A 17,004-nucleotide genomic window follows, 5' to 3' on the forward strand; every position below is an offset into this window, starting at 1 on the left:
TTTCAACAAATCTGAAAAGGAATATTAAGAAGTAAAACTTATATTTAATCCTACCTCTTCTCCGAGCACACGGTGACCGTACATACGGGTCGAAAAATGTTGACCTAATTCAGCATTTCTCAAAGTGTGGGGAATAGAGACATGACAGGTGGGGCGCGAGGAAAGGGAGGACATTTTTATTTTTATTTTTTTTACTATGCTTTCATTTTCTATACACACTGTAAATCACTTTGTGATTCTGTCTGTGAAATCCGCCGTATAAATAAATGTAAATTACTTATTTTTCCTGTAGGCTTTAAATTTCTCGGCAGGAGCGAAAGTTTGACAGACATAGCAACAGTAACTTTTGCAGGCAGGGCTAAGAGGAACAAACTTTCGCGCGGATGGGTAGCAGGCTAATGTGCGAACCACAATTACACAAAATGGATACATTTGCAACTCGCACCTCAAAGGTCTGCGGAGAAACAAAAATATGACGGGTCTAATCAACCAAAAAGTCAACCTAAAAGAAAATATGGCGAAGGGTATCTTGCTCTTGGATTCACGGCAGCGGAGGTGGGGGCAGAGGAGAGACCCCTGTGTGTTCTTTGTCTAAAACGGCTAGTAGCAGACAGCCTGAGACCCAACAAAGCAAAGAGACAACTCGAGACCACACATGATGTCCAATAAATTGTTTTGTTGGGGCGATGGGGGTAGGTGGGCCTTGAGTCTAAAGTGCTGATGACAGAAAAAAAAAAAGTTTGAGAAGCCCTGACCTAATTGTACGGATCTCACTTTAAACGGCAAACCGATCATTTAAATGTTTTCACTTTGAATATGAAACGAGGAGTAAAATGTACAATATTATCAATTATTTCACAAGGACATGTTTTAAGGATATTGTACAGTATCATTAAATCTAAAATGAATGTGATCACTTTCAGGATCATTTTATTTTTAGCCAGTAAACAACTGTTATGTACTTTTGAATCGGGTTTTCAAAAAAAAAAAAAAGGGAGGGACAATCAAGGATCAACAATGGCACGACTTTCACTAACTTGCGTGAGGTCAAAAGACAAGAGATTTTAGACCAATGCTGCTTTGGATCTGTTCCTGCTAAACTAGTAAGTGACTTTCAATGCTCAAATCAGAATAATAATACAAATTTTAGCTACTGGAAATTTGTGTGGTAGCAATAAATACCCACCAGCGCGATACTTTGCAGTTCCACACTGACCAACCACGCAACAAACTCAAAAGAACTGTACAAGGAAAAAACAATGCAGTGACTTCAAACTGCAAATATAAGGTTTGAGTAAAATATGTAGGTTGGTGTGAATGTTGTCCGTCTATCTATGTTAACCCTGCAATGAGGGGGCGACTTGTTCAGGGTGTACACCTCCTTCCACCCGATTGTAGCTGAGATAGGCGCCAGCGACCCCCACGTCCCCAATAAGTGGTAGAAAACTGTGGAAAGTTCAGTAATACAGAATCATTGTGGCATTATCGTGTCAGTTTGACGCTATATGCGCTAGTCCTCATGGTAAATGTGGTTTTCCTTTTGGGAAAACGCCATCGCTTTGGTTCACTGGTGCGGCCAATATAAACCAAAACTGAAAGTTCTTAAGTGGGGGTTTAAGTAGAGTTTATAAATCTTGTATCTGTGCCACATATAGCCTTATTTCAGTGTCAACAGTCTCCAGCTTACTTGCTACACATGTTTTGGCTCTGCCCATCCCTGTGCAGTTATTGGACCGACATTTTTAATACTTTGTCTGTTGTTGTAATTACCTACTAGGCCTTCTTTGCCTTTATTTGTTGTTGTATCTTTATGTTAGCAATTGGGACTTTTTGAATGAAATTGTCTGTGGCTCCATGCTAACGAAGTTGCCTGTACTATTTGACTGATTCATTTTATTGATTGATTTATTAGCAGTAATTGCACAAAGGCATTCTTCTTCTTTTAGTTTTCTGACAGCACGTAGGCGTTCGCATCAACTTTCGTCTTTTTAACAAATGGGTAAAGGGGGGATGATGTATGCCGTAAAACTAGTTGGCACATTTAATATTTAATAATAATGAATATTGTAAAATTCTATAATTTTTGTTATTTAAAGGGGAAAACCCGATTCAAAAGTACATAACAGTTGTTTACTGGCTAAAAATAAAATGATCCTGAAAGTGATCACATTCATTTTAGATTTAATTATACTGTACAATATCCTTAAAACATGTCCTTGTGAAATAATTGATAATATTGTACATTTTACTCCTCGTTTCATATTCAAAGTGAAAACATTTAAATGATCGGTTTGCCGTTTAAAGTGAGATCCGTACAATTAGGTCAGGGCTTCTCAAACTTTTTTTTTTTTCTGTCATCACCACTTTAGACTCAAGGCCCACCTACCCCCATCGCCCCAACAAAACAATTTATTGGACATCATGTGTGGTCTCGAGTTGTCTCTTTGCTTTGTTGGGTCTCAGGCTGTCTGCTGCTAGCCGTTTTAGACAAAGAACACACAGGGGTCTCTCCTCTGCCCCCACCTCCGCTGCCGTGAATCCAAGAGCAAGATACCCTTCGCCATATTTTCTTTTAGGTTGACTTTTTGGTTGATTAGACCCGTCATATTTTTGTTTCTCCGCAGACCTTTGAGGTGCGAGTTGCAAATGTATCCATTTTGTGTAATTGTGGTTCGCACATTAGCCTGCTACCCATCCGCGCGAAAGTTTGTTCCTCTTAGCCCTGCCTGCAAAAGTTACTGTTGCTATGTCTGTCAAACTTTCGCTCCTGCCGAGAAATTTAAAGCCTACAGGAAAAATAAGTAATTTACATTTATTTATACGGCGGATTTCACAGACAGAATCACAAAGTGATTTACAGTGTGTATAGAAAATGAAAGCATAGTAAAAAAAAAATCAAAAATAAAAAATTTCCTCCCTTTCCTCGAGCCCCACCTGTCATGTCTCTATTCCCCACACTTTGAGAAATGCTGAATTAGGTCAACATTTTTCGACCCGTATGTACGGTCACCGTGTGCTCGGAGAAGAGGTAGGATTAAATATAAGTTTTACTTCTTAATATTCCTTTTCAGATTTGTTGAAAGGTGCAAATGGAACCATGTGATGTTACTTGACGTAAACATGTCTGTAACAAATACATCAAAACCATAGCCGCGTGTGTAATGACTAACATTTACATAACATTTTGTAGATGGCATTGCATGTCTTGACTTGTTCTATTCTGTCTTTTGAACGTACAAGTCAATGTCTTGTTTTTAGTGTGAGGTTTAACTGTTGTGTTTATTTTGTGTCATTGTGAAGTTTTTTGTACCTGAAAATCAGATATCCCGGCCCCCCCAGACACATTTTTTCCTCTATATCTGCTCCCCAGGTCAAAATAATTGCCGAGTGTGACCGTGTGTGACCGTGTGTGACCGTGTGTGACCGTGTGTCTTGGCTACCACTCTTTACCGCATCTCTCCATGAACCCCGAAAAAACATCCGACCAGGAGCGTTGGGCTGCAGTGCATTGTGGGTAGGCGAGTCTTGTACATGATCATGTTCTGTCGGTTCATTTGCAAAATAAACCAGAGAGCACAACTCAGCTTTGATACAAAATGAAAGTAAAAATAAGACTGAGAAGATCAAAATAATTGTCAAAGCAGCATCAAAGTTGTTGAAAGAACTATCTTGGTACCGGGTGCAAGCTGTACTACGGAGAGTAGACGTGACGGAGTCATGTCACCACATTCCAACACCCTGTTAATTGTCCGGTGGAATGCCAGAAGTTTGATAGCAACCGAACATGAATTAAAGGGATATATTAAAAATATGAAAACTAAACCACGTATAATTTGTATTCAAGAAACAGGGCTGAAGCCAAAATTAAACTTTATAATAAAAGGATATATAACGATTCGTAAAGATAGGAATGAAGGGTAAAGAGGATGATGTGCCACATTTATCAAAGAAGATGTAGTCACGGGTAAAGAAACAGCAGAACCTTTAGCAAAAACATTTGTTGAAGTGCACAGTAATGATAATTTGAGAAATGTGGAAAAACAAAAGAGAGAAAAAACAATGAGTTTAAATATTGGGGAAATGATGGAAGACAACGTTAATAGCTTTACCAACACTATGGATATGACATTTTCTTTGAATGAAATGGTTCGAATTTTGAAAAAGGTTAAAAATACGTCACCGGGGAAAGACCTAGCGGGTTATCAAATGATCAAAAACTTAGGTGGCATCGTCAAAGAAGTGGTCTTGAAATGATATGACAGGATATATGAAGAAGGAGAATGACCGGCAGAGGGGAAAATTAGCGGTAACAATTCCAATATGCAAGTCAGGGTAAGACCCGGAAGAGGCAGGAAATTATAAATTTGGGGAAAAGTAATGGAAAAAAAAAAAAGATTAATGAAAGACTAGTATATTATTTAGAGTCAAAAGAAATAATCAAAAAACTAACAAAGTGGTAAATAATGTTCAAGACTGGGGAACGGCTTGAGGTTTAAGATTCTCTGTTGGAAAGACAAAAGTCATACATTTTACAAAGACAAAAGTACAAAACAAGCTCCAAATAAAAACTCTAAGGTGAAAATATAGAAGAGGTACAAGTATTTAAATATTTAGGAATATGGTTTGATAAAAATATGAACTAGTCAACCCACATCAGCAAAATAGATTTGATTAGATTAGATTAGATAGTACTTTATTTATTCCTTCAGGAGTGTTCCTTCCGGAAAATAAAAAAATAGGGGAAAAAGTAAAAAGGTGTTAAATATAATGAGGTCTTTGAGGGGTAATGATTGGGGGGCTGATAGGTTAACGTTGAAAACAATACATGTATATATTTATAACTTTAATTCCATCTGTTATTGATTACGGATGCATTATTTACCAATCTGCTTCAAAAACATGACTTGGGAAAATAGACCGGATCCAGTCACAGGCTTTAAGGTTATGTTGTGGAGCTACTACGTCAACCCTAGTGCCAGTATTACAAGTAAAAATGAACGAAAAACCTTTGGACAAGAGGAGAGATCAACTCTCAGCAGTTTATCGGGCAACTTTAAAAGGATCCAAGCAAGGATATCCGACTTGTCCAGTGCTACCAATCTGCCAAGAAAAAGAGAAAACAAAAAAGAATAGTTTTGGGTGGATTATAGGAGACATATGTAATAAAGTTAAAATTGACAATATTAAAGTTAGTCCTACAGTACCAATGCCTGCAATACCACCGTGGATGTTTGATAACCCAAAAGAAAACATGCAATTACTAAAGAATAGAAATTTAAATAGTTACCGGATAGAAAAATGGATTGAGATATGATATATACGGATGCATCAAAAACTATATAAAAAAAAATAAAGGTAAGAGCTGTAGCAGTTATCCCACAAGGAAACATAGTATTAAATAAAATAATCAGTGATAAACTATCTGTTTTTACGGGGGAATTGGTAGCAATTTATATGGCAGTTAACTGGATAGAGGAAAACAAAGCAAGGAAAGTAGTTGTGTGCTCGCAGTCCAACAGTGCATTGATGAGCATAAAAAACATAGCATCAGAAACAAGACAAGATTTAGTTTATGAAATAGTTCAGGCAATCTATAGAATAAATAAAGCGGGAGGTGTGGTAACATTTCTTTGGGTTCCTTGGAAGATATTGTAGGATGGAATTCACAACACATAGGATATAAAGCATTATACACGTATTTAAAAAACATTGGGTTAAATAAAAGAATATAGAGTAGGGATCCATCTTGATCCACACTCCATTTCAACCAGAAGGTTGCTTGGCGGAAACAACCGCCCACCTCCGGAATCAGTCCCCGCCCATTCCCCTTAGGCGCGAAATTCATTTGAGCGAAAGACATTGGAATGAGAGGAGCTCTTTAAAGCTCCTGAGAATCTTAAAAAGCTTACAGAAAACGAGAAAAACTTACAGCGGGTGCCTGTCGGACATTCACCGTCGTTTTCGATGATTTCCCCTCGGAGCAAGGATTCGATGTCTGGAGTCTTTGGCGCAATCAAGCCTTCTCCTCTGCCTGGAACGGCCGTTGACGGACCCGCCAGCTTTAAGGGAGACCAGTGAGCAAGAGATGTAAACGGAAAATCTGTAAGTAAATATATGTATATATGTATCGTATACCGCATGTTTTTTTTCTTGTAAAATGAGAATCATTTGACTCACCAGACTGCGATTGTGTTAAAACGATCGCGTTAGGATCTTACGGCAAATCCTCTATGAAACTAAATAATGAATACACATAATATTAAATAATTTGAAGGTTTAAACACACCTCGAAAATCATCTTCCAACTTTGTAAGACCGTTTAAGCAAAGTTCATCGTCTTTCACTTCGTCGTCATCGGCTGTTAAAAAAAAAAAAGGTATTACATCGTCGTACAAGTGCAATGCTTTTAACGTTTAAATGCTTAAATGGAGTTAAACCAATGTCTAATAACATGGTAAAGCAGAGGTAATGGTGTGTGTGTGTGTGTGTGTGTGTGTGTGTGTGTGCGTGTGTGTGTGTGTGTATGTGTGTGTGTGTGTGTGTGTGTGTGCGTGCGTGTGTGTGTGTGTGCGTGCGTGTCCTGTTGATTCAAACGGTCATAAACATTTAAACTGTCAGATGGGAAGTCAGTAAAAACTGAACCCTCCTTTTGTCCCCCAAACTGACCTGTTGATTCAAACGACCGTAAAGACCAGTTGCTACGTGACACTGTGTTCTGCGATAGTTTTTTCCATCTGTTTAAATATGTTTTCGTGAGGTACGGAAGTTGTTTCAGTGCGTACGAATGTGTGTGTGTGTGTGTGTGTGTGTGTGTGTGTGTGTGTGTGTGTGTGTGTGTGTGTGTGTGTGTGTGTGTGCGTGTGTGCGTGTGTGCGTGTGTGCGTGTGTGCGTGTGTGCGTGTGTGTGCGTGTCCACCAAAAACTTCCCAATCCACGATAGATAACGATGAAAATATCGAGAAAGGGCTTCCGTCTCTTCTTTCTTTTAGCTGAAATAAGCAGATATCACCCATTTCGTATCTGAATACAAATCCAAAAGATCCCTCCATCCCTAACCCTTCCAAATCCCATTTCTCACGCAAAGACTCGGTCGGCGGCATCTGAATACGATTTAGAAACACTCGACTTTTTTGCGGAGCGTCAATGTAAGTTTTATTATTTTTATAAATCGACACAGGCGTTTCACTAATCATGACCGAATCGAACAAAGTCTTTACGCTAACGTATAAAGCTCCAAATAATGACTAAGCCTTACACCGCCCTTTTGTACCCCTCCTCTACGTGTGTGTGTGTGTGTGTGTGTGTGTGTGTGTGTGTGTGTGTGTGTGTGTGAAGTGCGTGCGTGTCCACATCTCCACACGTAACATTCCCAGCCATCAATACATCGAAATCTGGAAGTTGTTTCAAACGATCGTAAACATTTAAACTATCAAATATATGGTCACATGCTGCTCAGATGACATTGCTTTCTTAAAAAAACTGAACCCTCCTCTGTTCCCTGTCAGGTCTTAACTCCACCCTCTTCCTGGTTTAACCACTCCCACCGCAGGTCTTAACTCTGCCCTCTTTCTGTTTAAAACTCCACCCTCTTCCTGGTTTAACCACTCCCACCGCAGGTCTTAACTCCACCCTCTTCCGGGTAAGCCACACCCACTTGACCTTGACATTTGAACCTGACATTTGAACCTGACCTTTGACTTTGACCTTTAACCTTGACCCCTCATAAATCATTAACCTTTGAACTTGACCCCTCATAAATCATTGACCTTTGACCTTGAGGGTCATAAATCATTGTTTTATGGGGGGTCATAAATCACTTTTGACTAAAGGTAGGGACTTAAATTCTCTCTGTCAACACTGCCCTCCCTCACTTCCACTGAACGCAATCAAGATTACCAACAAGTTAAAGTGTATTTAATTTTTTTACTTAACCATTGTAGCGACCTGTCTGGTTCGGTTAAGACGTTTTGTCAGAGGGCCAGTGACAGAGTGTGTGTGTGTGTGTGTGTGTGTGTGTGTGTTGACAGGGTGGCTGCAAATTATGGATAGTTTACCTAATTGTTGTTTTGGCTTTGTTAATAAAGGGAACGTTGATTCATCACCCCTTTTTATGTTTCTTTATTAGACAGTATTGTATAGCTCTTTATATTGTGTTCAAAGTGTACAAACTTTTACCAAAAGATGACATTTTTTTGTTAACATTTTTATGGAGAAATTAGCTGCAATAGATGAACTTATATATTTACAAATACTGTGCAAGAAGAACCAATTAAATTAGTAAATCGGGTCCCACTGTATGACAAAAAGTGTGAAAGCCGAGTCACCTGCAGTATCATGCCATTCAGCAGCTGTCCCTCCAGTTTGAGCAAGAGCTTCTCAAATGGTTTCAGTTTCTCCTTAGCAATTGAAAATTTCCCAGGATTATGGTGAACAGACTTCAATAACCTGTAACAGTAGCATGTAGATAGTTAAAGACTAGAGAATTAGGAAATAACATAAGGTAATATATTTTGCATTAGGGAATTGAATCAAGACATAATAATCATACACACTATGCAACACTGGTTGAAATGATCTATGCTTAAAGAATATAAGCCCACCATATACATCAGGTAGAACATTTTGATTTGCTAATCAGTGAACAAATGTAATAAACTAAGATTAATTACATTGTGAAGACAAATATTATTATACTGATTCATCATTATTCCAAAAAACTTAAAAAGGACACAAGTCTCATAATGACTTTTGGAATGTATTCACAGCACTTCACTTTTTCCACATTTTGTAATGTTACAGCCTTATACCAAAATGTAATACATTATTTTTTTTGTCCTCAAAATTCTACAGACACCATATTGACAACGTGAAATTTTATTTTTATTTGTAAATTTATGTATAAAAAGTAAATAATCACATGCACATAAAACATCTCAAACAGAGGTGCCCGAGTCTTAAATACAGCATAAAAACGTTCAAATGTATCAGGAATTCATTAACTCTGGATGCAGCTCAAACTTATTTTAATGCAATGATTAGGTCTTGTTTTTATTATTGTATAACATGTTGGTCGCGGGCAAGCAAAATGACACTGAGGCCATTAGAAATTTTGCACAAACAATTGCTCAAAATACTTGACCGAAAACCACAACACCACCATCACTGTTTAGTTCTCCAAAATATAGATTGTTAAATTCAGCTAACATCCAAAGATTAGCATCAATACGAATGGCCCATCGAATCCTAAATAACACTGCACTAGCGCCACTTTAGCACTTTGTCCAGTTTACATCTGCTGTGACAACTAGAAACACACCAGCCTCCACCAGGGGGTAGTGTAGCGTACTTAGATGTAAAACATATTTTGCACAATCAGCCTTTTCATATAAAGCAATAAGGGAATGGAACAACCTCACAACAAACTTGAAAAGTCTAAAAGATTACTCTTCATTCACAATTGAAGTTAAAAAGTGGCTTTGGAGCAATCAAATCTGCTCACACGGTCACTAAGGTGGGCACTATGTTTGAAAGATCAACTTAATGTGTATTATATTTATCCATGACAGCACTTTTGTTGTAAATTGTGAGGTGTCTGTTAAAATCATGGTGGTTTTTACAAATAGATAGATAGATAGATAGTACTTTATTTGTTCCTTCAGGAAATTTGAAATTCCAGCAGCAGTGTACGGAGTTGAGATCAATTTAAAAAAGAGTAAAAAGTAAATAATGGGGGTTTAAAAGGAAACAAAATAGAGAAATATTACAAAAAGAATAAAAACACTGGGAATAACAATATAACAGTAAAATAAGAATATAACAAGACAAAGTAGGCAGTAGTGACCATGTTATGAAAACGTATTGCACTGTTAATGTTTTGAATCCCCTGTCATCCTAGTACCCCCAGTCCCAGAGATGAGTTGTACAGTCTAATGGCGTGTGGGACAAAGGAGTTCTTGAGTCTATTAGTCCTGCACTTGGGATGAAGCAGTCTAGCACTGAACAGGCTCCTCTGGCTACTGATAACGCTATGCAGAGGGTGACTGGCATCATCCAGGATGCTTACTAGTTTGTCACCAAATGATGACGGATGTGAACAAGAGCATGTGTGGTCTTTGTGTAATGATGTAAACAAGGTGTGGTTGTATTGTATATCAAGTATGTGTCCATGAAAGGGCGTTTTATGACTATTTTTAATTTGATTACTTGCTATGGTATGATTTCATTGTCATAATTTTATTGCATGATTTTTGTATCCCTTTATTTTAGGTAGCCAGGGACTGCCGATGGAAAATAGCTATTTAGCTATAATCTGGTACAGAACATATCTGTCTTTGAGCTTAATATTTCTGTGCATTGTCCCTTCAAATAAAGACTAAACTAACAAACTAACATAAGTATTCACATGTTTTCCTCAATACTTTACTGATGCACCTTTGGCAGCAATTACAGCCTGAAGTATTTGTGAACACTGTGCCACAAGCTTAGCACACATATCTTTGGGCAGTTTTTCGCCCATTCGTCTTTGCAGCACCACTCAAGCTCCATCAGGTTGGGTGGTAAGTGGTGGTTTTCATCCAGGATGTCTCTGTCCATTGCTGCATTTATCTTAGTCTAGTCAGCGAGGCTATCGAGAACCCAATGGTCACTCTGTAAGAGCAACAGCATTCCTCCTTGGAGAGAGGAGAACCTTCCAGAAGGACAACAATCTTCGCAGCAATCCACTAATCAGGTCTGTATGTTACAAAGCCTCAACGGAAGCCCTTTTTTAGTAAAAAGTGTGCCTAAATCCACCTGAAAGACTCTCAGACCAGAGAAACAAAATTCTCTAGTCTGATGACACAACGATTGAAGTCTTTGGCGTGAATGCCAGGCATCATGTTTGGAGGAAACCAGGCACCGCTCATCACCAGGCCATTACCACCACAATAGTGAAGTATGGTGGTGGCAGTATCATGCTTTGGGGATGTTTTTCAGCGGCAGGAACATGGGAGACAAGTCAGGATAGAGGGAAAGATGAATGCAGCAATGTACAGAGACATCCTGGAAGGAAACCAACCCTTCCCAGCCAACCTGATGGCGCTTTAGAGGTGCTGCAATGAGGAATGGGAAAAACTTCCCAAAGCTTGTGGCATTGCGTTCAAAAAGATTTGAGGCTGTCTACATGTGAAGTTGTTTAAATTTTTAAAACGTTTGCAAAATTAAAAAAAAAAAAAAAAAACTTTTCACATTGTCACTATGGGGTATTGTCTGTAGAAAATGTATTTATTCAATTTTAGAATAAGGCTGTAACATAACAAAATGTGGAAAAAGTGAAGTGCTCTGAATACTTTCTAGATGAACCATACTTTGACGGCCCCATAAAGGGTTAAGCATGGAACTTTCTTGTAATTCCTTTAACTGAAAATACTTGTATTTGTGTTTTTATGTTCACCTTTTGTACATCTTCCAGTGATCTTTGAGCGTGCCATGATTTTCCATGATTTCATCAAGCGTGAGTAGAACCACTAACAAATCACCAAGATGCTCATACACTATCTGCAGACGGGAAATAATTTTTTTTTTTTTTTTTTTTTTTTAAACATACACAGTAACGATAAATACCACTTAAGACCAAGTCGTTAAGACTCACCTGGAAATGGACACCTGATGAATCAATAATGTTTGTTGCACCCCTAAAGTATGACAGAACATGCATTGGTCAGGGTTTTACTGGTACAATATAGTCAAGGTCTACTACACTGAAGTGCGACCTCCTTTTTGTTAGTAATCTTTTCCAAAGATTCTTACACAAACCAAATCAATTTCTTCCATAAGAAATAACGTAAATCTAATTAACCAGTTACAGACCACCAAAAATTCTAACACAAAACATATTTTATAAAAAGTAATTATCTTTTTTCATGCAGAAAACCATGTCAAATAAATATAAAAAATGAACTATAGGGACGGCGTGGCGCAGTGGGAGAGAGGCCGTGCGCAACCCGAGGGTCACTGGTTCAAATCCCACCTAGAACCAACCTCGTCACGTCCGTTGTGTCCTGAGCAAGACACTTCACCCTTGCTCCTGATGGGTGCTGGTTGGCGCCTTGCATGGCAGCTCCCTCCATCAGTGTGTGAATGTGTGTGTGAATGGGTAAATGTGGAAGTAGTGTCAAAAAGCGCTATGAGTACCTTGAAGGTAGAAAAGCGCTATACAAGTACAACCCATTTATTTATTTATCATTTATAAAAGAAGTTTCAACATCACTTTTACTTCTTTTAAATACTTGTTAAACAAAATATGGCGATGATCTGAGAGGGAAGAGACACATTTTACTTGCTTTCAATAATATTTCTCACCTTCTTTATTAGAGTGCTGGCACTCACATCTTTATTTTTTCGTATTTAGCATGACAGGAATGGCCATTTGTGTTGTTATGCATTAGTTGCAGTTATTTTATAGTATATTTATATTTAATATTTATTTCATAGGCGCAGGGCAGCCATCCAGAAATCCGAGGGTTCCTTGTTCGATGCAAGCTTCCACCGTCCTAGTCGGTGCCCTTGTGTCCTTGGGCAAGACACTTTACCCAATTTTCTCCCAGTGCCACCCACATTGGTATTAACGAAGCTTACCACCACCATGTCAAGTTCTCAATGTAAAGCACTTTGAGACAATTAGGGAAAAAGTGAACATAGATATCATGTGACATTACTTATTTAGTTTTATAATAAACTTTGTGTATGATTTAGGACATTTTAGGCACCCCGAGTGATGAACTAATAAGCCAACAAACCTTTTCTTAGTGGAACTCACTTGTTGCTGTTGTACAGGGCTGCCAGCTGATGAACAATGTTGACCACCACTTCATAACATCTTGACACAAAGCAGGACAGTTCCTGATAAACAATATAAGAAGTCATCTCATGATGCAAAAAAACCCCAAACATTCGTTCTACAGAAAATACATTTATTTCTTACCTGTAAAAAGGAGATGATTCGGCCCATTTGAATTTGGGACTCCCCTTCAACAACGCTGGAGTCTGAGACTGTTAAAAGTGCACACATGGGCTTTACTTATTAAGCTGAGCAGAAGCAATATGAACTTAAAAAAAAAAAAAAAGACTGATGACCAGCAGATTACCTCCCTCTCCATAGTACAATAAGCCATTGTAAAACTTGTTTTCTGCCTGTAAAGGAACATGATTAATAATATTATTGCATTTGGAACATGATACAGTACCGGTATATAACAGAATGACTGCTGGTAGATACTGAAGACACTGTCAGAATAATTGTACCTAAGTTATCCCAAAACTTTGTGTTGCCATGAGTGCCTGGTGAGAAGACAAAAGCTGTCTTTGATCCTACCAAGAAGAAGGCTTGTAAAACTCCACTGTGTAGGATGGGAAGCAACATGAACGTTTTCTGTTTTTTTGATGTATTGCAATCAACAGAAATATTTTGTCTTGACCCGAGAACCACAAAGCGGAGAGGAAGCAGGACCAGACTCCCCTCCAGGCGACCTTTTCTTTGAACTGTTTTGTGGCCAAAGGCAGCGCCTGTTTACGACCCCCTTCCTTTCGTAACAGCTGTTGCCATGTAATCAGGGAAAGTCCAAATAAAAGAGGAGGCGTACAATCTTTCGTCAGAGCATGGTGACACCGTACAAAGAGTACAGTCTAGATGTCTCTCCTCAACTGAGCCAAATTTAATTCTGTCTCTGTTTAATTCCTTGCTTCTTGTCTTGTTTAATAGATGGCATCAGTGTTTGAACCTGACAGACACGATGGAATAAACGCAGAATGCCTGACCTGCTTACCTCATACTTGAGCGTCTTCACTTCACTACACAGTGCAGCATATACGGTGATCACTTTGTTCAAAACCTGCAAACCCAACATTTAATCAGAGCATAAACGCAATAGAACATGCAGCTTATCTTGACTTTACCTTATTGTCTGTTTTAATTAACTCCAACAATGACGACTGTTCATGTGGGAGGAGCTGAAGGACAAAATGACACAGATGAAAAAATTACCAAGTTTGTATTAAGTACTGTATGTTAAAAAGCAAAGCCACGATGCTATCAATGTATAGAGTCGTCACGGCAAGTTACAACCTTTGACAGTCCCATTATAATGTGTTTATGAGCAAGGGCATTAAATAAATAAATGCATTGGAAACACTCATTTACAGTAATACTGCACCATAATTTATTAAGTTATCTTTATAGGTGGAGAGTTGATTATTGAATAATTGTGGCTTGGAGCATTTTGGGGGAAATAGAATTCACTACTGGACGACTACCAACCACGGCATTGATAATCCAGTCCAAGATGTCTAAAAGAAGACTTACATGAGATCATGATACTTTAATACATTATTTTATTGTGGAATTGTAGTCAAATACTTCACGCTAGTTAAGATTGTGTAAAGTAGAGAGTATATAGATTCAGAATTGTGAGAGTGATAGTTGTTTTTTTTATTTACTTTGAGGGCGATGGGGTCCAGAGTAAAGTCCCAAACATCTCCAATGGAGTCATCAAGAGCCTCCTCAATGCCCCTCAGCTGTGATGTGTACTCCTCCAGAAACTTGGCATATTTCTTCAGTTGAACTTCTGTGTGTATTTCTGTACAGAGAGAGTTTTCATTTTGGTTAAGTTGGACGAGTCAAAGACTGAGAGGCTCAAACTTTTACTAAAGCAACGTTTCAAAGATATATTGATGCACAAATGAACTTAGGCAACATGTGCTGGTTAAGATTTTTTTGTTATCTCTAATACTCAACCAGCCAAATATACTGCATCCGGAAAATATTTGCTCCACTTTTAATTTTTATTATGTTACAGGCTTATTACAAAATATAATAGTTATCTCAAAATTTTACACAAAACACTAAATAATGACAAATGTTTTAAATGTTTACAAATGCACTAAAAACACCACTTTGGACTGCAACGAATCATCGATTAAATTGATTAAAACAAAGCTTTGATTTGCATATTGTTGCACACATTAGAGCATTGCACCTAAAAAAAGATGGCTCAAAGAAAAACAAGGACAAGTTGGAAAGTCAGCAACGGGCCCAAAGAAGATGAGAGAGAGGTTTTGCGATCATTTAAAAGAACACAGACATTTTGATGAAATGTTTACAGAGCTGGCATTTCCACAATAGCGTGACATCGATTATGCTGCACATTAGGAGATAGCATACTTAACAACAAATAAAATGCGGAACAACACCATCTTATGTTTGCCTTGCATAACTTTATATTACATTTTTAAAACCATATAAGTGATCTAGAGCAGTGCTTCTCAACCTTTTTTCAGTGATGTACCCCCTGTGAACATTTTTTCAATTCAAGTACACCCTAATAAGAGCAAAGCATTTTTGGTTGAAAAAAAAGAGATAAAGAAAAATACAGCACTATGTCATCAGTTTCTGATTTATCAAGTTGTATAACAGTGCAAAATATTGCTCATTTGTAGTGGTCTTTCATGAACTATTTGGAAAAAAATATATAAAAATAACAAAAACTTGTTGAAAAATAAACAAGTAATTCAATAATAAATAAAGATTTCTACACATAGAAGTAATCATCAACTTAAAGTGCCCTCTTTGGGATTGTAATAGAGATCCATCTGGATACATGAACTTAATTCTAAACATTTCTTCAACAAAAAAATAATGAAATCTTAAACATCAATATTTATGGAACATTTCAATAAAAAATCTAGCTGTCAACACTGAATATTACATTGTTGTATTTTTTTTCACAGTTTATGAACTTACATGCATATTTTGTTGAGGTATTATTCAATAAATATATTTATAAAGGATTTATTAATTGTTGCTACTTTTAGAATATTTTTAAAAACTATCACGTACCATTGGCATACTTTCAAGTACCCCCAGGGGTACACGTACCCCCATTTGAGACCCACTGATCTAGAGTGATATTTCCGTGGTATAAGTGCAATTTCAATATTTTGTGCATTCATAAGACAAAAGCACAAAGGTCATCAGAAGAATTCTAAAAATAAACTTTCCTTCAAAGAGGCATTGAGCCTGGAAATTGTTTTTTCAATTACTAGATCACTAAAATGAAGCTGAGATAGGCTCCAGCATCCCTGCGACCCCAAAAAGGAACAAGAGGTAGAAAATGTATGGATGGGACAAATAGATAACTAAAATTATCAATAACTGCAGCCCCAGATCAGTCAAAACCGAATGCACTTGCACTTAAAGGCCTACTGAAACCCACTACTACCGACCACACAGTCTGATAGTTTCTATATCAATGATAAAATATTAACATTGCAACACATTCCAATACGGCCTTTTTAGTTTACTAAATTGCAATTTTAAATTTCCCGCGACGTGTCCTGTTGAAAACTTCGCAGTATGATCACGCGTATGACGTCACCGGTTGTAGCGGACATTTTTTTCCAGCCCGATCCAAGCTATAAGTAGTCTCCTTTAATCGCATAATTACACAGTATTCTGGACAGCTGTGTTGCTGAATCTTTTGCAATTTGTTCAATTAATAATACAGAAGTTAAAGTAGAAAGATGGAGGTGGGAAGCGGTGTATTGCGGCTGCCTTTAGCCACACAAACACAGCCAGTGTTTCCTTGTTTAAAATTCCCGAAGGTGAAGCTTTACTATGGATCAGAGCGATCAAGCGAACATGGTTCCCGACCACATGTCAACCGGCAGGTTTTGGTGAGAAAATGGTGGTAATAAGTCGGCTCTTACCGTAAGTATGAGCGGAGCTTGCGTCCTCCTGCAGCTACGGACTATTACCTCCTCCCACCGCAGACACCGGCGGTCACTACACCCGTGACCACACCCCTCCGACTTTCAGGTACCATATAATCTCACTAAAACACTTGTAACACAATAGGCAGATAAGGGATTTTCCAGAATTATCCTAATAACATCTGAATCGCTCGCACTGCCCTGTCTTTTTTTTTCTTTTTTCTAGTCCTTCACTCTCACTATCCTCATCCACAAATCTTT

General features: G+C 38.0%; 1 protein-coding gene across 1 annotated transcript in view; it reads right to left on the bottom strand.

Annotated features, from left to right (window-relative positions):
* The window catches only part of washc4 (WASH complex subunit 4), a 55,197-nt gene that overhangs the window by 35,847 nt on the left and 2,346 nt on the right, over nucleotides 1–17,004 (bottom strand). The window contains exons 2-10 of the mRNA XM_061917803.1: nucleotides 14,473–14,612; nucleotides 13,933–13,986; nucleotides 13,803–13,868; nucleotides 13,125–13,170; nucleotides 12,962–13,029; nucleotides 12,797–12,879; nucleotides 11,630–11,672; nucleotides 11,432–11,535; nucleotides 8,325–8,445 (exon numbers count right to left, since the gene is read on the bottom strand). Coding sequence (XP_061773787.1) covers nucleotides 8,325–8,445; nucleotides 11,432–11,535; nucleotides 11,630–11,672; nucleotides 12,797–12,879; nucleotides 12,962–13,029; nucleotides 13,125–13,170; nucleotides 13,803–13,868; nucleotides 13,933–13,986; nucleotides 14,473–14,612 — 725 coding nt within the window. The remainder of the gene's footprint in view (nucleotides 1–8,324; nucleotides 8,446–11,431; nucleotides 11,536–11,629; nucleotides 11,673–12,796; nucleotides 12,880–12,961; nucleotides 13,030–13,124; nucleotides 13,171–13,802; nucleotides 13,869–13,932; nucleotides 13,987–14,472; nucleotides 14,613–17,004) is intronic.

Source organism: Nerophis ophidion, linkage group LG12 (genome assembly GCF_033978795.1).
Source record: "Nerophis ophidion isolate RoL-2023_Sa linkage group LG12, RoL_Noph_v1.0, whole genome shotgun sequence".
NCBI lineage: Eukaryota > Metazoa > Chordata > Actinopteri > Syngnathiformes > Syngnathidae > Nerophis > Nerophis ophidion.